General features: G+C 34.9%; 1 protein-coding gene across 4 annotated transcripts in view; it reads right to left on the bottom strand.

The window, feature by feature from the left end:
- Positions 1–24,220, bottom strand: part of galnt18b (UDP-N-acetyl-alpha-D-galactosamine:polypeptide N-acetylgalactosaminyltransferase 18b) — a 195,304-nt gene that overhangs the window by 96,765 nt on the left and 74,319 nt on the right. For 3 of the 4 annotated variants that reach the window (XR_015496477.1, XM_087262227.1, XM_087262228.1), the window contains exons 2-3: positions 12,861–13,056; positions 6,265–6,431 (exon numbers count right to left, since the gene is read on the bottom strand). Coding sequence is in view for 3 of the 4 variants with exons in the window: in XM_087262227.1 (XP_087118353.1) it covers positions 6,265–6,431; positions 12,861–13,056 (363 nt within the window). In the remaining variant the exon portion in view is untranslated. Of the gene's footprint in view, positions 1–6,264; positions 6,432–12,860; positions 13,099–15,361; positions 15,661–24,220 lie in introns of those variants that run through there. The other variant, XM_087262229.1, reaches the window with a different exon arrangement.

Raw genomic sequence — 24,220 nt, forward strand, 5'->3', positions numbered from 1 at the left:
AAATATTTACTGCATAACTTACATAAACTTTAAATGTCATTTCAAATGACAGCTAAGGTTAAAGTTAGACAGCACTATTTATAGTTGCAAAGTGCACTTAACAGGGAATCAAGAGCTAATCCTTAGAAAGTAGGTTCCTTAAAGGGGATAGTTTATTTCTCAACCCTCACCCCCGGCCAAAAAAAAATAAAAGAAAATAAATAAATCATTAATAAGTATTCTCTTCTGTTCTTTAAGTGAAATAAAAGTCTCAGATGGCCTAATAAATAAAAATAAAACACATTTTCCAGTTTGGCTGAACTATCACTTTATGAGTATACTTCAAATTTTCAATATCGGAGGTTGTGTAAACATGTCAGCTGGGAGAGAGGTAGATATAAACACCTCAGTTTAATATTTCTATCTGAGGACATCCAGTCTTCTCTGTCAATCTTACTGAGATTCACTGATATATTAAAGTTTGCCCAGGTTCTGAATTGTCCCCTGGAACATGTCCTTATTTTGCCAGAACATATAAGAAAAGAGTTCAATCATTGCGTATGTCAATACACAATTTATGTCCAACTCCAAGAGCTGAGATGGCTCAGTTGTACTAAAGTGAATGTGATGCTCTCAACTAATATAATACAACAGAAATCAATTCATAACTTCAAACCGATTAAAACCTATGACACCCAGCCAGAAGAACTTTAAACAAAAACATACTGGTAATTCCTGCAGGTAAATGAACATCTGTAGGACTGTTTAAGATGACGGTGTAAACAGGGTTTGTAATTCCGATTTAGTTCTGCTCACTCAATTAATAATGGAATTTAATTAGATCTAGCTTATTTATTTAATTATTTGTTTGCTTGTTTGTTTTGTTTGTGTGTTTGTTAGTTTGTTTGTTTATTAAGCAAGTATGGAGTACCGAACCGTACCGTGCTACTCAGTGGAAACGGGCCATAAGAGTCTGACTAAGAGCTCATCTATTGTGGCAACTTGGTTTAGTCAATTCACTTATGTTACATGTTTTTGGACTGTGGGAGGAAACCGGGGGGAAACCCACACAAGCACGGGGAGAACATTCAAACTCCGCACAGAAACGTTAACTTGCCTAGTATGGACTTGAACCAGTGAGCCTTTTGCCAATACGGTTTTACTTTAACATTTCCTTGAGTGAGATTGACGTCGACTGAAACTTTCTGACCGTTGGTACCCTTTTGGGCGATGTAAGCCTGATTAAGGTGACCCTTACCGACCCGCACAGTTTTTTACTGCTTTGATGCACAATCTAACATTATAGCAGGCTGATATAGTCTGTGACTAATATGGTCTGAAAACGAACTGCTTTCTCTGTACCTGTCATTTTTCCTAATCTCTCAGAGTAGGCTAGCATGTCAAATTTTGGTTGAATCTATTTGTCAGAAAAGCTACAGCCTGTGCTCTATCTACTTTTATTAATATTGATGTATGAGACTACATAAAATTAATGCAAGTCTTTATCAAACTCTCTCTTTGTCAGTTATTAAACATTCCTTTAACATTAAGGAATGTTAAACATTAACATTAAGCTAGCTGGCAACTAGCTCTCTGCAATTCTCACATGGTCGCCCATTGAAGCTAAGCTAAGGGAAGCTAAGGGTTGCGCCCGTTTAGTACCTGGATGGGAGACGACATGAGAAAGCTAGGTTGCTGCCAGAAGTGGTGCTAGTGAGGCCAGCAGGGGGCGCTCAACCTGTGGTCCGTGTGGGTCCTAACGCCCAGTAAAGGGGACTCTATACTGCTCAGTGAGTGCTGTCTTTCGGATGAGACGTTAAACCGAGGTCCTGACTCTCTGTGGTCATTAAAAATCCTGGGATGTTTAACCCTGGCATCCTGGGCAAATTTGTCCACTGGCCTCTGTCCATCATGGCGTCCTGACCATCCCCATATCATAACTGGCTTCATCACTCTGCCTCCTTTCCACCAATCAGCTGGTGTATGATGTGCGATCTGGCGCAATACGGCTGTTGTTGCATCATCTAGGTGGATGCTGCACACTGGTGGTGGATGAGGAGATCCCCTCATTGAGTAAAGCACATTGAGTGTCTAGAAAAGCGCTATATAAATGAAAGGAGTTATTATAATCAGAGCTTTACATTAACACCTGCCAAATGTGGGTAGATTTCAGCTTTGGCGGGTAAGACAGCCACTCCCACTAGCCACTTTGGCAGGTTGGAAGTAATTTTTACATTGTAGTTTACTTAAAGCAGGGTTCAACAATAAGGATGGCCCAATATGCGTGCAAATGTGATCTTAGAATCGAGAAACAGCACGACTGAAAACAATAACTGTTCGTGCGAGACAAAGCAGGTGAATACCGTATGAGAGGATGATTACTCGCGCGCACAGGTGATGTGATGCGCGCAACTGTTAAAAAGCACGCGCGGGCTCCCGTTTACTTGCGATTTTTTCCCGTTCAGTTCGGTTCTCTTTGAAAAAGGCTAGACAAAAAACGATGCTCGTATACCTACAATCCTGCTGCTTTTAAGAGCTCAAGATTGAAAAATATATAAATTTGGAAGCAACAGCAGCAGTCACTGCTTTCGTTTTAATTATGCTCAGGTACGTGCTCATCCTTTCATTATCACTTGTGGTATGTTTTTACCTGCTTTCTTTTGCTTACAGTTATTTTTGGTAATATAGTTTAATTATCATCCTTTATAATAACATTTCTTTAATATGAGATTAATTGGTGTGTAGTAACTGCTGATCTAGGACCTTTAGCCAGGACAGATTACTGTGCATATTTTAGATGCATGACAATAGATCTTTTTAAATGTTAATAAAAAAAATAAAATAATAAAAAGGTTTTGTTGAATAAAACGTGCATGTATACAGCTATATATTTGCTTGTTTTGACACAATAAATATGTGGCTGAGAAATAATAATTTATTTTTAATGTGGGTAGAGATGAATTTGGTACAACTTTTATTCTGAGCCCTAAAATGTCATGTGAAATAAAAACCAATTGCAATGCGACACAACCTATTTGCTCATGCACAGTGAGCAAGCTCATACACAACACACACAAACAGTGATATAAATGAGGAGGCATGTGGACAACACAACATCTAAATCAAGTCATTTTAGCATGTCAAAGTCACATTTATTTATATAAAATATATTTTTCAAACAACAAAATTGTGGCTAGTGAAAATGGCAAGTGGCTAGTAATGTTGGAAATCTACTAGCCACAGTGGCTGGTGATCAAAAAAGTTAATGTAAAGCCCTGATTATAATTATTATAACTATTCCTCAGTTTAACTTAATACATTGTTTTGAGAGTGGATTAAAATATTTATGGAAGGGGTTAATAGGTCCCCACCAACGTAAAAAGCAAACCTACGCCCTCGCAATAGTATGTGATATGCAGTTATTATGCACTATACATTGTATTTTAAAGAATACTTCAGTAGCTTCACTTGAAATTAACACATGCACTCTAATAAGGTGGTATTTCATTCTCAGCAGAGGTAAAGAAGATCCATCAGCTCATTCTCAGGTATTTGTAAGATTTAATTTTCATTGTCTTTCACCTGAGGCTGACAGATCTGCTGTTGACAGAAAGTCTCATGTGGAGTGGCTCTCTGTGAATGTACTGGAAAGATAAAGCTGTCAGGAGTGACTGGATTATACGGCAGCTGGAGGAGCGGCTCTCTTCTCAAAAATACTACAATTAGTGCAGAGTCACCTGGGTCACTTTACCCTCTTTCTTTTCATGTCGGTCATGGTGTCTGGAGCTCTATAATAAAGTGTAAGCTGAACCCAGAAGTGGCTCTCACATTAGGAGCGATGGAGTCAGATAATAGTCACAATTGAAAGCCTCCGTAGAGCCGCTGGGTTGACAACAGTTAGCGGTGATAAGACGACCGATTCTAGTTGAATAACAGAAAGTAAATCAGCATCGATTGACATGATTGGTTCTGCACTAAATGACACTAGCAAAATTAGTATCTTATTTGGAAGGAATACTGTAAAAATAAATATAGTTGTTTGATTTTAAATTTAATTTAATTCATTCTGTTTATAGGCTGGAGTTGCCTGGGGAATTTGATGTTGACTTTATTGTATTCGAACATATCTAAGAAAGTCAGCTCAAATGTTCAGGAGTAAAACAAGAAGTGTGTATCTGGTGGAAATGAGTTATGAACTTATGGCATTTAGGAAGTAAAACTTTTAAAAGCAAATGGGGAAAAAAAGATAAGAAGGATTGATGGATGAATAAAATGACAAACAAACAAACAAACAAACAAATAAATAAATAAATAAATAAATAAATAAATAAATAAATGAATAAATAAATAAATAAATAACCTTTCTTAGGAATAATACATTTAGTTATAATAACCTTTAAAAATACTTTAAATAAAATTTTAAATAATTAAGTTAAATAATATATTTTCAAGTAAAATTTAAAAAAACTAACAAATGTAAAAAAAAGAAATAAAGACACACAAACAAACAAATAAATAAATAAATAAATAAATAAACTGCTCATAGGAATAATACATTTAATTATAACTTTAATTTTTATTTATTTTTTACTTTAAAAACATTTTAATAATTACATTTAATAATATTTTGTCATGTTTTAAAACACTTACTGTAAGGTATTGACTAACATAGAAAAAGCACTAAAGTACATATATATTTTTGGTATAGTTAGTACTTTTGTAAATATCCTTTAACCTTATTTGCATATTTTAATTGTATTTCTAAAACAATGAAGTAATTTACCCATGAGTTCTACTAATTAGGTTAAAAATAAAGATAAGAACCAAAGTTCAGCAACGGTACTTGCAGTTGAACTTATATATTTAATATAAATCAAATTATAATATAATAATAAATAATAATAATTTTTATTTAATTAATAGTAATATACTAATTAAAGTAGTTTTTAATTTTCTAAACACCATTTTAGGGACAAAATTATTAGCCCCTTTAAGCTGTTTTTTTTTCTGATAGTCTACAGAAAAAACCATCATTATACAATAGCTTGCCTAATTACCTTAACCTGCCGAAAAAATTTAAATAACCTAGTTAAGCCTTTAAATGTCTCTTTAAGCTGTAGATGTGTCTTGAAAAATATCTAGTAAAATATTATTTACTGTCATCATGGCAAAGATAAAATAAATCAATTATTAGAGATGAGTTATTTAAACTATTATGTTTAGAAATGTGTGGAAAAAAATAATTAAGTTAAATAATAATTAATTAATATTATCGACCTTAATATTGTACAAAAAAATAAATAATAAAAGCTGCTTTTATTCCAAAAAAAAAAAAAAAGACTTTTCCCAGAAAACAAAACAAAACATAGGAAATATTTTTAAATTCCCATTGCTCTGTAAAACATCACTTTGGGAATATAAAAAATATTATATATATATATATATATATATATATATATATATATATATATATATATATATATATATATATATATATATATATATATATATATGAATGGCCTGCCATTTCACTGTATCACAACTGAGAGGCTAAAGCTTTTTGGAAAATAACAGCTTTTAAAAATAACAGATGTTAGTGAATGTCCCTGCACCGCAGCACTGGTCCAGATTAGAAATGAATCCACTATGAGAAAGAAGTCTATGTACAGTAGTATAAAATGATTTCTATTAAAATTAACTAAATGAAACAATGATTCAGAAGCTGATGCATGTGGTTCCTTAAAAACAGCGTAATTTCTCACGTTTCTTAGGTTTAATCTTTCTAGGCTAAATAAGTCTCAGTTTTCAGCTGATTAGTATTCTTTAACCGATCGGTTTAATCCAATGAGCAGAGCTGCTAATTAAGCAGACAGAAGGGTTAGATTAAAGACAGAATGTTGAGCAGCCATACAGCGCTAATTATTAAGACTATAAGCCCCAGACTGAAAACTAGCTAGTCAAACACGAGGACACAAAAAGATAATGCATGTGCTTTATTCCACAGGGTTCCCACTCTATGCAAAATGTCAAATTCCTTCATTTTTTTCTGATTTAACTTACTAAAAAGGTAGATTTTTATGATATATTCACCTTATTTTTCAGAGAGGCAGAACCGTTGTAACTTAAGTTTGTTAAGAATTCATGTCTCATTCACTTCCATTCGTTTTTAGCAAAACAAAATGACTTATGCAGCTTAATGTTGAAAATAATATATATGTTTTTATATATTTGATTGACGGCACAGAAAAACAAACTGATAAAAAAAAAATACAAAAATAAACATACCGTTATTGCTGTTGTCGTCGACCAGTATGATCTCTTTGAGCAGGTGGCTGGGTGTTCTGTTCATGACTGAATGGATGGAGCGCAGAATGACCGACAGCGCCTCGTTCACAAAGATAAAGACTATACTGACTTGTGGCAGGTTGGACGGGTAAGACATGTTTTTGCACCTGCAGGAACAAAAAGAAATATGCAAATGTGAATGTGTGGATGCCTACTATGATGAAAATGACCACTTAGTAATCTTACTAATTTCGTTTTGAACGTAATATTCTTTCATTAATTGTCACTTCTGCGTAAATGGATCAACGATTTATTTTATCCTCTCTTACAACTCCTCATCAAATTTTCTGACCAATTAAATGCTCTCTAGTATCTGACATGCCCCGCCCCCTTAAAGATGCTTCTCATTTGATGTGCTTGGGCTCAACCACTTTCACTGGCTGATAAAAATAAGATCTCTTTTTTTTTTTTAAAAGGGGAGGAGTTACCATATGCCTTCAAAATTACCATAATATGTCAAATTTCGAATTTAAAAAATGCACATTTTGAAGCATTTTACGATTTTGGTAAGATTAATTTCTAATTATAATTAATGAAGCTTAATATTTTTTTTGTTTTGGAAACTACTGTACTACCATTTAAAAGTTTGTTTTTAACACATTTACTGTAACCTCCTAATTTAACTAATTGACTAATTAAAAAAAAAAATTCATTTAAATAAACAAATTCAACTTCTTTAACCAAATGAACGAAGGAACAACCGAAGGAACAACCGAACGAACGAATGAATGAACAAACAGACAAAGAAACAAACAAATATATAAACAAAGAAACAAACAATCAAACAAATGAACAAACAAATAAAAAATACAATAGTAATATTAAAAATATGATCAATAACAAGGCATCAAATCAGCACATTAAAATGAGCAGCTAATAAAAACGAGGCTTATTTTAGTAAAGGGGAGGAGTTATCATATTATGTCAAATTTCAGAGCACTTTTTTTCGGGACCTTTGTAGCAGTACTTTCTAAAACTAAAATCTTGAGATGACTGAATTACTTTTTACAGTTGAGAAACAAATTCTAAATTTTCATGATACAGTTGTTTTGACAACAAACTTGTTTGTTCATTTTATGTTAAATATAAGTTTACCAGGGTGATGCAGTAGGTAGTGCTGTCGCCTCACAGCAAGAAGGTTGCTGGGTCGCTGGTACAAACCTCAGCTCAGTTGGTGTTTCTGTGTGGAGTTTGCATGTTCTCCCTGCGTTCGCGTGGGTTTCCTCCGGGTGCTCCGGTTCCCCCCACAGTCCAAAGACATGCGGTACAGGTGAATAGGGTAGGTTAAATTGTCCATAGTGTATGAGTGTGTGTGTGGTGTTCCCAGAGATGGATTGCAGCTGGAAGGCAATCTGCTGTGCAAAAATTATGCTGGATAAGTTGTCGGTTTATTCCGCTGAGGAGACCCCAGATTAATAAAGGGACTAAGCCAACAAGAAAATGAATGAATAAGTTTACCAGTAACAACAAACCAATATTTAGTACTATTCAAATCAATCAATTCAGCTTTATTTGTATAGAGCTTTTACAATGTAGATTGTGTCAAAGCAGCTTCACATAAATGGTCATAGTAACTGGAACAGTGTAGTTCAGTTTTTAGGGTTTAAGTTCAGTTCAGTTCAGTTTAGCTCAGTTCAGTGTGATTTAGCTGCTTAACTATGCAGCTGCTACTGGACAACTGCTTGATTTTGGATAAATCTACAAACATACTCCTTTTTTACAAAGTAAAAAATATACAAAAAATTAAAACATGTCGTTCTTATTTTTTTAATATTATCTTATTTTGTTCATTTAATACTACTTGCATAAAAATAGCAAAATCCCACAAATATAAGGCTTAAAACAGTATTTACAGGTCACGTGAAGTGCTTTAAAATGTGTATTTTTTTATTCAATGTTGGACATAATCTCAACAGAAAAACAAAGAGAGGGCGGAACATAGAGAAGCTCCTCCCCGTTTTGTTTTTATCACAGCTCTGCAGGTGAGAGTGGTAACATCTAAAAAACATCTATTTTAATTCCACTAGACACAGTAACAGAGTTGCAAAACTGCAAACATTCATACAAAAAAACTCAAACAATATTCAGTTTGACTTCCTGCTATTACAATCAGCATTTTCTGAAGTTTAGTCAAACCCTTCGCTGACCATGAATTTAAAAATGATGTCATGTTTGAAAGGCAATTTTCACTTTTTCTTTATGTGCAAATAATAAAAAGGTAATAAAAAAAAAACAAGAGTATTTTGGTAAATATGGGTGTCTTCAACAATGACAGGTAATTGGTTGATGTTCTTGGCAGACTGGAGTTTATAACAAGTGGGTTTTCAGGGTTTTCAGACGCAGGTAGTCAATAGCAATTTGTCTCCACGAAGAGAAAAGAACAGATGTGATCAGATGTGAAGGAGTTCTTTATGTTGCTGCCAGCAAGACACATCCAGTAATTACAGGCTATGGAGTAATTATGTTTTTCCACACACACCTCTTTCATAGCCTGTCAAAATAGAGTCGTTAGTGTAAACCTTATGTTCCCATGCTTTCGAACCATAACAAAATAGGGGGGAAATTGGAGAAAATTCCTTTTTTTTTTCATTTATAGTTCGCATACATTATCTTTTTATTACATTTTTAATTGCAAAATACAGGGTGGGCCATTTATATGGATACACCTTAATAAAATGGGAATGGTTGGTTATGTTAACGTCCTTGTGGTGGGGAAGGCGTGATCGAACACCCAGAAAGGGGGGAGAGCAGGCGGAGACACCGGCGGCTCACATACACTAATGTATACTCACATATACTAATGTATACTCACATATACTAATGTGTTTGTGGCACATTAGTATATGTGAGTGGGCTTGTAAATAGCTTATGAATTAATAAAGTTACGTTTAAAACCAAGCACACCATTGTTTTTCTTGTGAAATTCTCAGTAAGTTTATTAAGGTGTATCCATATAAATGACCTACCCTGTATATGGATATGCACTTATTTCGTGCTTCAGTCACATGCTTTTTCAGAAATCCTTTTTATATGATTTGTTGCTTAAGATTCATTTCTAATTATAATTGTACATAATATAATGAGGCGCAATATAATATACATAAATTTATGTATTTATATAATACATACATTTAACTTCCTAGTTTAACCGAAAGACCAAACAAACACACAAAGAAACTAAATAATTTCAATTTCAAATAAATGCTGTTCTCATGAACATTCAGACAAATTGTCAGGGTTCAGCCACTTTGGTCTTGTAAATTCTTGTTTTGGTGGCAGAGCTCTGACACTACCCATGTCTGGTCCTGTTTCTGTCTCTGTGTGCGCGCGCGCCGTCGTGGGTGTACGCCGAGTGTGCGAGCTGCTGCTTGATGTGGCTCTTGTACTAGTGTTTGTGTTTGTTCTGTCAGCAGCGCGCTGCTCTATTCTCGGCGCCTCCGTCTAGTTGGTTTCAGTTGGTTGGCGCTGAGATAAAGCAAGCGCGTTGCTTATGTGTGAGCGCACGGTAAGGTGTTTATCTATCGTGTGTCTTGCGTCTCTTGTCAAAGCACGTGGCTCGGTGTTTACATTGTGGTCACGTGCTTTTGTCGTGTGCTTCAATGTGGTGGTTGTTGTCATGAACATGCGGTTAATGAGTTTTCTCATTGGCCGCATGTTCTTGTCCTGTTATGTGAGCGCATGGCTTGTGTTGTCTCTCTGTGTCATGCGCTCTCCCGTCTATTGTCTTGTCCCACCCTCCTTGTTAACCCATTATTAGTTAATTGTGTTCACCTGTTTGTGTGTTAATTTTCTACAGTTTATAAACCCCTCACATTTGCTGTCCTGTGCCAGTTCGTCATCACATGTTGTTGTTTGAAGTCCTGTCGTGTTTCCAGTCCTCATCCTTGCCAGTCTGCCCAGTCCTGTTTGTATGTGAATGTATTTGTTTTGTTAATGTTTCCTCCCTCGGGGTAGTTTATTTTGCATTTTATTTTATGTTTATTATTTAATAAATTCCCCATTTTCCTGCACTTGAGTCCTCGCTCCTTTTTACCCATTTCCCCTCACCAACCCTGACACAAATAAATAACTAACTGAATGAATGAATAAATAAATTAGTTAATTAATTAATATATTTTTTAATTAATTAAATTTAAATAAATGCATTTACTGCAATGTCATAATTTAATTAACTAGCTAACTAGCTAACTAACTAACTAACACACAAAATTAACTTCCTATATTAAATCACTAAACAACCGATGGAACATCCAATAGAACGACCGACTATGGACAAACGACAAACAAACAAACAAATAAACAAACAACCAAATGAATAAACGAACCAACGAACAAACAAACGTTTGATTCCCTTCCCTTGATAAAGAGAAGGAAAAAATAATCCAAAAGTGAGTGAATGACTGTTTTACACACAGTATGGTAATGTCATGAAAGTACCCTGGGATACATCATAGATACCCTGTTACATCAATGTGATGACCACAATATTATATGATGACCACAATATCTTATATGACATTAGAAAAAAATATTATGTTTTCTGCTTTGTAGCAGCAATAACTTATTTTTGAGCACACACTGCCTCCTCTGAGAAAACACCAACACTATCTATCAAAATACCATTATATTAACATCATATTTCAGGGAGCGATGAACACAGGACATCTGCTGGCTGCAAACACTGATTTGTGCTCTGGTTTACACAGGCAGTGAGTAAAACCAAAGCCCCCTTAAGGCAAGTCACTCGGTGGCCATCTTTAAAACGCCTCTCGATGTTTAAATGTCGAAACATCAAATTCTCCAAAATTAATAATGAATAATGACTATATAAATTAATACGATTACGATTAATCACACAAAATCTGCAGAAACACATGTCTGGTCCAAGCCCCTCATCCAAAGAATCAGTCTATATCGATGGAACGACAATGATAGAGCAAACAATAGAATGAATTGAACAATTGATTGAATGAAGGAACGGACAGAGAAATGAACGAAGGAACGAAAGGAGGAACGGATGATGGAAAGAACAGTGAAATGAAAAATGGAACGAATGGAGGAACGAGCAATGGAACAAATAATGGTACAAACGAAGGAACAAACAATGGAGCAAATGATGGAACGAACGATGGAACAAGCAATGAAACAAATGGAGCAAACGATGTAACGAATGTAGGAACAAATGATGGAATAAATGGAGGAACGAACGATGGAAAGAATGGAGAAATTAACGAAGGAAAGAAAGGAGGAACAAATGATGAACGCACAATGATATGAACAATGAAACAAACAAAGGAACAAACAATGAAGCGAATGATAGAACGAACAATGGAACAAGCAATGGAATGAACAATGAAACGAACGAAGGGACGAATGATGGAATGAATAAAGAAATGAGAGATGAAACAAATGATGGAGCGAACAAAGGAACAAACTATGGAACAAATGATGGAATGAACGATGGAATGAAAGAAGGAACGAACGATGGAATGAACAATAGACTGAACAAAGGAACCAATGAAGGAACAAACCATGGAACAGAAGAAGGATCAAACAATGTAATGAACAATGGAACGAATGAAGGAACGAATGATGGAGCGCACGATGGAATGAGCGATGGAACAAATGATGGAACGAATGAAGGAATGAAAAAAGAACATTAGATGGAATGAATGAAGGAACAAAGGAACAAAGGGTTGAACGAAAGAAGGAACGAATGATGGAACAAACGAAAAAACAAACGATAGAACAAACAAAGTAATGAGCTATGGAACAAACAATGGAGTGAACGAAGGAACTAACCATGGAACGAAACAAGGTAAGTAAGAAAGAATGAAAGAAGGAACGTAAGTTGAAACGAAGAAATGACCAAACAAAGGGATGAATGAAGGAACAAACAAAGGAACAAATGATGGAACGAACTATGGAATGAGCGATGGAACGAACGATGGAATGAAAGAAGGAATAAACGATGGAACAAACAAAAGAACAAACGGTGAAACGAACAAAGGAACAAATGATGGAACGAACAATGGAACAAACGATGGAACGAACGATGGAATGAAAGAAGGAATGAACGATGGAACAAACGAAAGAACAAATGGTGAAACGAACAAAGGAACAAATGATGGAACGAACAATGGAACAAGCGATGGAATGAAAGAAGAAATGAACGATGGAACAAACAAAAGAACGAACAGTGGAACAAACAAAGGAACAAACGATGGAACGAATGATGAAACGAACGAAGGAACAAGCGATAGAACGAAAAAAGGAATGAACAATGGAAACGAACGAAGGAGTGAACGAAGGAACAGACGATGGAGCTAACGAAGGATTGAACACTGGAACGAGCAATGGAACGAACAATTGAACAAATGATGGAACGAACGTCATTTCACTCGGTGGCCATCTTTGAAACGCCTCTCGGACAGTATGCTCAGGCATTATGCTTGAATGGGAAAACATTAAATTCTCCAAAATTGCTTGCCAAGCTTTGTGTTGTGTATTCTATAGTCTTTGTTCAAATCTCTCACCCGTCCGGCCTGTAGTCTGGGATGGCTCTGTCCATGGAGAGGCGGTCGCTGAGGTACCCGTTGTAGCCGTAATACTGAAACATCTTGAGGGCCACTCGACGGCTCTCAGGCCCCAGGTCTTGGCCCCAGTGGTTAAACAAGGATGAGTCAGCAAAAGATCGATCCACTTGATTGTCATCTCCTTTCAGTGGCGACTCTGTGAGGGTCAAACAGAGAGAGACACACGGTTAACATTCCCCTGATAATAAAAGCTGTCAGAGAACAGTCTACAAAAGGATAATAATGCTGTGAGTGTTTGCACACACAGACCTACAGCAACTCTGCTTAGTAATGTGGCCAATATAAATGCTTCAGTTGGTAGGGATGAGCAATATTTACTTCTAGGATGATGACAAATGCTGTTTTAATGACGTGTGTGCTGACATTATGGAGTCTGTCACTCAGTTTTAAATAGATAAACATGTTTTAAAGCTAAAAACAATGCAAAGCAGGATTCAGTCTACATTTTTTTAAAACCGTAAAACGTACATAAACATGTCTGACTGCAGTTTCTAAGTGTGATAGGAATGGTATGCTAATTATATTTATATTGTTTCTTAGCAAAACAACAACAACAAAAAACAAATACATCATGATCGGAATATTTTTACATTTCCAACTTTTCTGGTGTCAACTTGCTCAGTAACTCATTGTATGATTTTGTACTTGTGATGCAGAAAGTAATGTAAAATCAAGGTAAAGCTGTCGTTAAAGTGCATATTTCTTTTATATGGAAACACTTGGTGACTTATATGAAAACACAGTTATGTGGATATTCCACCTGTACATGTATATTAATCTACACATCAAAATAACTGTCATAGCTAAGCTGGTAAAATGGGGACACTTGATGATTTTATTCTGTCAATAAAACATTGTTATTTTATTGGCTTATGTTTGGTAAAATCAGTGTCATTTAAGTTATTAAGTAATAATAAAAGTCTTACAACATGAATAAATGATTTATTAAAATAATAAACAATTATTACAACGCATATTTAGTTTTCGGTCAAGTGCATCCATGAATTTTTGGTTTCGGCCCAGAATTTTAATTCGCTGCATATTCGTTGTATACTAATGCTATGCTACCGTACATTATCCCATATATTCCATATACATTATTGATAAATTAAGTAGGGCTGGGCGATAAAATCGATATTGGTATTTATTTATTGACAGAACACCATTGTCAATATTGATGTTTCGTTATGAAGGCTATATTTGTGGCTCAGCATAAATGTGGCTGCTGAGATTGTAAACAAAAAAGGATATAAGGATGTCGTGAATGGCTTTTTGGTTTCTTTTCTTGTGCATTCTAGCCACTAGCACCCCATCTGAAAGATTTTTTCAGCATAGTGGTAATGTAGTCAGACAACTTCACAGTTTGTAATGTTGCAATAAGTATTTGAATAACGATGGTTGGTTCCTTCACATGAAAGCTCAGATTTGATTATTATTATTTCTTTTATTAACAGAGTTTGAGGTTTTCTGTATCATCATTGTTCACACCTTAAAGTTTTGATTGTTCAGCATTTGCACTTTACCATTGCACCCTCTTTGTAACATTTTATTTATCAAGTTTAAGAGTCTCTTTAACATGCATGTTTATTTTTTTATAAAGACATGAGACATTTAGTTTGAATATTTTTTAGTATTATAACTATTTGCATTAGTAATGTTGATAAGTTAAAATAATATATCTAAATGGATTCTTAAAAATATTCAATAATTATCGATATCGAATGATATAAATCATGATATATGTATACATGATATATATATATATATATATATGTATGTATTTTGCAATATTGCCCAGTCCTAAAATTAAGGAATGTTTTCATGCAATTTTTTGCACAACACCAAATAAATACCACAAAACAACTACAGAGAGCTTGCGCCCAAGTCAATGTAAAAAAAAAGTTATGTAAAAGTATGTTTTAAAAATATATATTGGTTGGGTTTAGGACAGTTAGGTTGATTGGGTTTAGGTGGTTCACTGGGTGAGATATATATATCAGAGGTCGCATTAACCGAATATTTTCCGTCATTGACATATTTTTTTCAGCAGTGACAGACAAATCTGAAGGTGATCTGTCATTTTGACTGATTATGCTGAATGTGATCTATTGTAATTCATAGCTAACTGTATTTCCCAATCCTGTCCAGCTGATGGCGATTGCCCTTCTTTTTTCTCCTCTTTGTTACTGTGTGCGTACAGTTGAAATAATGTCACAACAGCTTAGTGTGAGAAGTTTCTTTAAATGGCCAAATAGTTGTGATATTAATAATAAAGGTGAAAAAAGAGAAAGTTATGCAGTGGACAATGAAGAACAAACAGACAAAAATCCTCTATCACCAACAGCTGTTACGGGCCAACCAAGCGTGCTTTGGAGTGCGTTGTGGGCACTACTGAACGCAGAGGGGTGCAGCCACGCCCCTGGTGCAGAAGGACCGTGCACTGCAGTATTTTTTCCGGTGAAACGAGTGCTTGCAGGATCGGAAAATCCCACATTCAGAGAATCCAGAAAACTTCTGATCACTTCCTTAGGCAGCAGAACGCGGCTTCAGCCTCCAGAACAAAATTAAAACTGTCACGAGAAGTTGACTTTCCTAGGCAAAGACACAGAATTTAATCCCAATTGTCTCTGCATCAGTCTCTCTTGATGCATTTGATTACGCACAGGCAAGCACCCAGATCAGGTCGACGCAGGTGGAATGAGTTAAGGCAGATAAGAGTTTTTGTTAATTTGTCAAATACCCTAAATAAATTAATAGTTTAGCCTATATGCTCGTTGTGCAAGTTCATTATTAAAATATGAATGAATAAAAAAAAAACGACTAGAAAATATGCAAATTAAATAAAGGCCAATAATGGGATATGACGGAATTTTTACAACTCTCTCAGTCAAAATGACGGACAATGAGAAAGTCTAATGCGACCTCTGATTGATATATATATATATATGTATGTAGGTATGTATGTATGTATGTATGTATGTATGTGTGTATATATATATATATATATATATATATATATATATATATATATATATATATATATATATATATATATACACACACACACACACACACACACACACATAAGAAGATCTAACATTCATTATATATTTCTTTGTGTTCAACAGAAGACAGTTAATCAAACACATTTGAAACAAGTAGAGGATGAGTAAATGATGACAGAATTTTTTATTTATTTATTTATTTGGTCTGTAAAAACAAACACAATCTTGTAATCTCAAATAAATTTATTGATACAAATATTTAAAGCTGCATTTTAAATGAAATACAAAAAATAATAATAAAATGTATTTTTTAACATGATCGACTCATCTATTTGCCAATGTTTACAAAATGCCCAATCCAGAGATGCACCCAAGAGAAAATAACACAAGACAAAAAGAAAAGGCAATGCTTGAACTCAAGAGCCTGCTGCTCTTTGATTTGAAAATCTAAAATGGGTAAAATGATCTACAAGGCAATAAAAGCAAAAAGCTCAGGAGGACATTACACTGAGGTACAAAAAAAAAAAAAAAAACAATATTCCAGGGAGACAATGTCCTTATATAACCCACCCAGTGTGTGTCACGCTCAGTTTATTTACGCTTCAATGTCACTTTGATTGTCATTTGTGTTTGACTGTTGCTTGTGACCTTTCCACATCCAGCTGAATTAAGCACGCATTGACACGCAGCAGTTTGTGGCTTCAAAATCTAAAGAGCCAGTGTATTAAAACAATTAACTGCACATTAAATACATTAAAAGGCATTTATCAGGAGCATTATGGCTTTAGTTAATCAGGTGTTCAGGGAACAGTGTGCTAATAAGCAGTTTCCAATGCAAGACAGTGGCAGAGCAATACTAAAGAAGCAATTAAAAATGAAATAAAAAGATGACACAGACAGCTAACCAAAAGATCACTTGAAAGCCATGCATTTTTATAGCACATACATTTAACCATTATTTGTATATAACTGTTACCTGGAATAAGCTGTAATTGTAATGGACATTTTAATTCCATAAAGGGTATACTTAATAAATCCATGCACATTGATGGATTTGCTCTTCAGTGTTTAGGCATTTAGCAATTAAAATTAAACCACACTGAACTAAACAAGTCTGGACTGACGCAGTTTCAATTTCAATTCACTAAAACTTCTGTTAAGCTGCTTTGACACAATCAACATTGTAAAAGTGCGATAGAAATGAAGATGAATTTAATTAAATAATAATGAAAAAATAAGTTATTATTAACAAAAATCATAATAAAATATGGGTGAAATCATAATAAAAATGGATGCTTTAAAAATAATTTGTTGTTTTACTATGGTAAAATATTATTTAGGAACCTTTAATTTTTGAAGTGCAAAAACCCTATCAAATTATATTATTCTATATTAATATAAATATTTATTTGACATTCATTAAGTTATTCATTAGTGAGTACTGATTAACTGACAAAAAACTAGCATGAATTACTGTATGTTGGGTTAAATCTGTGGCTCCCAAACATTTTTTTTTCCTCAGGAGACTCCAAGGTTACATTTAAATTCTTAAACAATCACTCAAATGAAATAAAATAAAATAAATAATTTTTTACATTGTTTATTATTATTTATTTTTTTAGAATAATAATAATAATTTAATATTTCCAGTCTGCATAAAAGCTCAGGATAACTTTGGATATATATATATATATATACATATATATATATATATATATATATATATATATATATATATATATATATATATATATATATATATATATATATATATATATATATATATATATATATATATATATATATATTTTTTTTTTTTTTTTTATTAATTTTTTTTTTTTTTCCAGTCTGTGGTCTGAACTACAACTGCAGTCAGTCTGAATGTAAATGTAAATCCACTTTTTGTCAGTAGGTGGAGTTTACAAATATCAGAACTGCTGTTGGAAAAAAATGCTTAATGCTAGTAGTTTTTTTTTTTAATTGCTGTAAATTAATACACCTACTAAAATTGTAATATTAACGATCAAGAATTTGTTTTATTTTGAAATCTGTATATATTTAATTCCTACTTGTAAACCGCATAAAATTTTGGGTACCCAAATAGGTTGGGAACCACTGATGTTTCTCCAGAAAGCCAATTTTATTTATTTTCTTTTTTTTTTTTATAGTTGATAACTTAACTTCTTAATGTTGTTCTTTTAAAACATGAAATGGAAAACCTTGGAAATGGAATGGAAATTATTGATCAAAAATGACAAATTTTCCATTAGTTCAGTGTACAACTTTCAGTGCATTTGCTAGTTCTCATTAAATTCTACCCACATCCAGTTCATAGCTTTATACACTGTACAATATGTGAACAACCGTCTCATGTGTTTCCCTGGGTATTTCTCCCAGGAATTCTAAGAGAAGCCTCTAAAAAACAAAGCAGATACTATCTTAATTCTCTTGAGAACAGAAACAGCAACCTTTAGTGCAAAAATATATCATTTCTCTTGATATTCTGCACCCAAATAAACCAATTGTCATATTCAGTCAACATGCAAACCTCAAATCTCAAATAATGGTCACAAAACAGCCAGACTCCTCCTTAAAAGCAGCCCTAATAATAGCTGCGGTGCTTGATGTCTGAAACATTTCAGGTTATGGAAATAGATTTTGTAAAGTTATACAGAATGTGAAAGTGGCATCATTGTGAGCCATAGCACTGCATACTGGACCTGTGTGAAAACATGACCACAAATTCCAGAGACTGAAAAGTGATACTGAGAGGGTCAGTCCGGGTCACTGACAGACTCAAATACGACTCTACTGGATACAGGCCACCAAGAGGGTGAACACACACCTGTAAAAAAAAATAAATAAAAAAAAAATAAAAAAACTGTTCTGAATGCACACTGGATGCATTCTATATGGAAGAGTGATATCTTATTATTTATTATATACTGGTACAAACTCTCACCACAATAAGAATTAAAGGGAAAGTTAAGGGAAAGTTCACTCAAAAATTAAAATGCTATCATAAATTCCTAACTAGGCGCATTCTGACTGCGTACCCCTATATACATTTCTGGAGAGTGCCAAATACATCCCAGGAGCTACGTTTTGATGCTGTTTTTGTTTTCGCGAATTCCGCTGTGAGGCCGCTGTGTACGCTTTTATGATCTCAAATTTATCTCGTGAGTGCCGTTCGCTTCTGCTCTTCTGCGTAAATCCACCAGATGCCACTGTCGACTGACTGACTGACCAATTAATCCCCACCCACAACCCCATAAACCCAACTCATTCATTCATTTTCTTGTCGGCTTAGTCCCTTTATTAATCCGGGGTTGCCACAGTGGAATGAACCACCTAAACCCAACAGATAGTGTTTTAAAAAGCATCAGTTGACCAGCACCCACCCACTTCCCTAAACCCAACCTACATTGTTTTCAGAAGCAATCCAGAAAAAGAAAAGCCCTCGCGGCAGCCTGATTTTTTTAACACGTTTTCAGATTGTATTACATTCTCACCCTGTTCTTTACTTGTTTGTTTAACTTTTTGCCTTTTGTTTGTGTTTTACCTGTTTTCTGGAACCATTCTTCACTAGACTCAAACCTCATCATCACAGTCAACTTTGCTCTGCATCTTAAATCCTCCGACATACACGGCAAGCCACTGAACAAACTGAAAACTGCAGAAAAGCTGTCCATATGGAGACAAGCGGTCAGCTGGTAAGCACGAAAAAGAATGGCTTCATGGCATAGTGCTTGTTTTAAAGACAAAATGCAGACATATTTTCCTCTGGCTACATAATTTGCGATCTCCAAAAATGTATGTAGGGGTACATTTTCAGAATAAGCCTATGTAGATTACTCATCCTCTACTTGTTCCAAACCTGGGGTGCGTTTCCGAAAACCATCTTTAGCTAACTAAGGTCACAAGTTGCATCCCTATAAACATAGTTCATTGATTTGGCAATTCCCAAATCTTTCATTCCAACAAACATTCGCGAACTGCATCTACACCTCTAGAGCTGTAGTAAGAACCATAGTTCCTGGTTGTGTGCAATTCCCAGTTATCCCCTCTATGCCCTATTCCTTTCCAACGTTACAATATCCACTTTGAATGTTCATTCATTCATTCATTTTCTTGTGGGCTTAGTCCCTTTATTAATCCGGGGTCGCCACAGCGGAATGAACCGCCAACTTATCCAGCAAGTTTTTACGCAGTGGATGCCCTTCCAGCCGCAACCCATCTCTAGGAAACATCCACACAAACATTCACACACACACTCATACACTACGGACAATTTAGCCAACCCAATTCACCTGTACCACATGTCTTTGGACTGTGGGGGAAACCGGAGCATCCGGAGGAAACCCACTTTGAATGATTAATTAAAATTAAAAAAGCTTAAAGATATCTCTGTCACATGTTCAAATAAATAAATAAAATGAATAAAGAGTAAAGCAGTGGCGCTGTAGGTAGTGCTGTCGCCTCACAGGGTTGCTGGTTCGAGCCTCGGCTCAGTTGGCGTTTCTGTGTGGAGTTTACATGTTCTCCCTGCATTTGCGTGGGTTTCCTCCGGGTGCTCCGGTTTCCCCCACAGTCCAAAGACATGCGGTACAGGTAAATTGGGTAGGCTAAATTGTCCGTAGTGTATGAGTGTATGTGTGTGTGGATGTTTCCCAGAAATGGGTTGCGGCTGGAAGGGCATCTGCTGCGTAAAAACTTGCTGGATAAGTTGGCGGTTCACTCCTCTGTGGCGACCCTAGTTTAATAAAGGGACTAAGCCGACAAGAAAATGAATGAATGAATGAATGAACAAATGAATAAACTAGGAAAGATCATGCTTTTCTCTTAAGATACAGCACATTTTGTCTCTCAGTGTATACAAATTAATTTTCATAGCTTCATCATACAAGATGATATTGTGATCTAGTTTCAAGTCAATCTCGCTCATGCTGAAGACTTTAAGCACTGGTGCACTGCTGTGATTTAGTGGAGTCTGTGCCTAGACACACAACTGCTGACTGCAGAGATCAAATGTCAATTTGGCGCATTTATACTTTATGGTAGAAAATTGATCCAGTTTCACACGTGAACGCTTTCTGTGCTTCATTTTTCACAATTTTACCATATTAAGGCCATCTGATTAAACTCTTTGAAGACAACACAAAAGGATCGAAATCAAAAGACCTGGGGCCTCATGTACGAAGACTTGCGTGGAAATCATACTAAAACATTGAAAAAAAAAATCAGATGTTTGAAACACTGCATACGCAGAATCTCACGCATATTCTTTTGTACATCCGAATGAACGTGAAACTGAGCGCAACATGCACGAGCACAAAACCCCTCCCTGCCTCCGCCCCCGTATGAATATGCTAATGACTCTACTTTGACAAAACCCAACGAAAAAGCAATGGCAAAAGCAAGCACTAGGAGAAACTTTGAACAGAATGTGAATTGGAGGTGCTGCTTTCGGAGGTAGACCGGAGAAAAGCGGTGTTATTTGCAAGTTTGTTCTCCGGAATTAACAACAAAAGAAAAAAATAGAGTGGGAGAGTTTAGCTGATGCGGTTAACACAGTTGGGTCCGAACATCGCACTGAGTGAATTAAAAGAGAAATAGTGTGATTTGTAGGGGAAAAATGTTGCAGTGCCCTTAAGAGTCTTAGTGGCGCAGCTTGTAAGACGCTTGTCAAGATGTTTTGACACCATCGAGCATGAACTCTGTTCGAACACAGCGTCTGATGAACTCTTTCTTCTTTTTTCCCCCACTACATATCAGATTTTGCCAACTATTTATCACGAGAAAGACAAGTAGGAATCATTAATAATTCTGTGCATCATATTTTATTTGCACATTTATTGAATGGAAATGTTTCTGATTCACGAATGCAAATTCATTTTCAGATAGTGTCTTTATAGCAATGTGCGTGCAGTAGAAACAGGCGACCGCTGCAAATTGTGCTTTAATGTTTGGCTGGTCAACTGTATGGTATGGAAACCTTATATACCTGCTAGATAAACCCGTCTCATACAGCTGCCATTGCAAGGCTCAGGCACTTTGTAGAGTGCAATTTAACACAACTGCCTCTAGGAGTCGCCAATGAAAATAAAACAGACACGCACAAAAAATGTGCGTACACCAGCCAGAAAGCTGGCGTGGAGCTGCGCACATTCCCACGTTCAGTTCATTGTTAGTAAATCCAAACGTGAGCGATTCTGAGCGTGAAACCTGGCGTACGCAAAGTTTTTGTGCGTACGCAGCGTTGATACATGAGGCCCCTGATGTTGTTATGTTATTTGTGGAGATTTCATTATTGATGAGTTTTGTATCATTGATATAACATTGTTTTGCTTTTGATTAATTTATGTATGAAAAATGTATAAGTAAATAAGTCATGTGGAATAGAACAAGACACAAAAAGTACATGAAAAGCCTCGACACATGCACAAAGTGTTTATATTGTTTACTTTAATTTATAAAAAGTCTACCATTGTCAGGAAGAAAAAAGACAATTCATTTTGCAGCATTCTTGTGGGCTATTAGTTTGACACAACTGACTTGTTGTATACTAGCACACAGATGTCAGTTCAACCCAATTACTATAACTACTCTGCGAGACATGATGAATGTCAGCACATCAAACTGTTCCCAGTTTCCCAAATCCATTAAGGACTAATAAAAAAGCATGGTGCACATCAACACATTGCTCATATTCAGGTGACATACAGCCAGTTTATCCAATGTCTTCGATTGCGAGGTAACTGCTGCAGCTATAATGCTCGGGCTAATAAAACGTGACTGTCATTCAGCAAATGCACAATTTTATGACTATTTATGCATTATTCTCACCGCAGAGTAATTGCTTTGACAACCAAAATAATAGACGACCGGCCTTGTTCTGAGAAATATGCTACGTGCCGAGAAACTAAAAGCAGCATGAACTTAATGGCTTGTTAAAAAGCTTTTCGGCTGTATTGTAAATTTATTTTGGAAGCTTTGGGCGTACGAGATGGACCAAAGTCACTTCTAAAAGCAGCCGCTGAAGACGTCATTTATAAATTGACAAGGTCTTTGCACACCGAGTGTGAAGGGGGTGGGAAAGCATTTTCATCAGTCAGCTTTAATAGACAACACAGATGTCACTCAGTAAAGACACAACCCATCTGCAACATAGTTAATGCAAATTATATATACTTTACAGGTAATCTGCATAACTGAAAAAATAATTTTTATGCAAATGAAATAAAAACACAAAAGAAGACTGCTCCAAAACACACTACAAATACAAACAAAATTGTACACATCACAATATAAGTAAACCTTATAATCTGTATTTAATACTTCAGTATGTAAATGAGTTGGTGTGGCTGACTCATGTAGTATAAATGAGACTGAATAAAATGATGCACTTAAGACTTATCTGTTTGAGACATTATGAGTCTATTGATAAATTATTTAGAGCTACTCACAAAAATGCAAGTAAATCTCACACTGAGATGACCAGATTATATCTAGTGTTAGCCACTGCCCAATAAACAGTTATCGTGCATCCAACACTGCATATTTATGCTCTATTAAATGCCATTTTGTAGTATAAATAGGGTAAGTGAATGGGAAATTATCAAGTGCTAAGTTTGGATTACATTGATTTATTTTTGATAGTACAAACAAACTTCTCCTATTTGTGCAATCATGGTGTTTAACACTTGTGAATGCAGTTGTACTCATGACAGGTACAATTTGGTAGTTTGGTCATTTATTTCACACGGCAACCGAAAAAAAAAAAATAGACTGGGAAGCAGTATTCATTGCCTTATTGTAACATTTGGGACTGCACTAAACTTATACACTTAACAGTTGAATGAAAAACTGCATATAGTGTGTAATTTGGGATGCAACTTTATATTCTACTCAGTGACTGAGTTGGAAGCTTATAATAAGTTTAGTGTGGATGCTTTTACTCATATACTATAGTACAAAATGTAATAAAAATATAAATAATAATTATTATAATAATAAAAAAATTAAATAAAAACTGTAAAATAAAAAATAAGTTTATAAGTTGCTTGTCTTTTTTTAAGTAACAGTCCAATACCCTACACCATAGAATAAAAATTAAAATATCTTATGTCAGAATAAAATAAAATAAAATAAAATAAAATAAAACTAAATAAAATGAAATGAAATGAAATTAAATTAAATTAAATTAAATTAAATTAAATTAAATTAAATTAAATTAAATTAAATTAAATTAAATTAAATTAAATTAAATTTTATCTGCTTGGAGAAAATGTTAAA

This window comes from Danio rerio, chromosome 7 (genome assembly GCF_052040795.2).
Source record: "Danio rerio strain M-AB ecotype USA chromosome 7, GRCz13ab, whole genome shotgun sequence".
Classification (NCBI taxonomy): domain Eukaryota; kingdom Metazoa; phylum Chordata; class Actinopteri; order Cypriniformes; family Danionidae; genus Danio; species Danio rerio.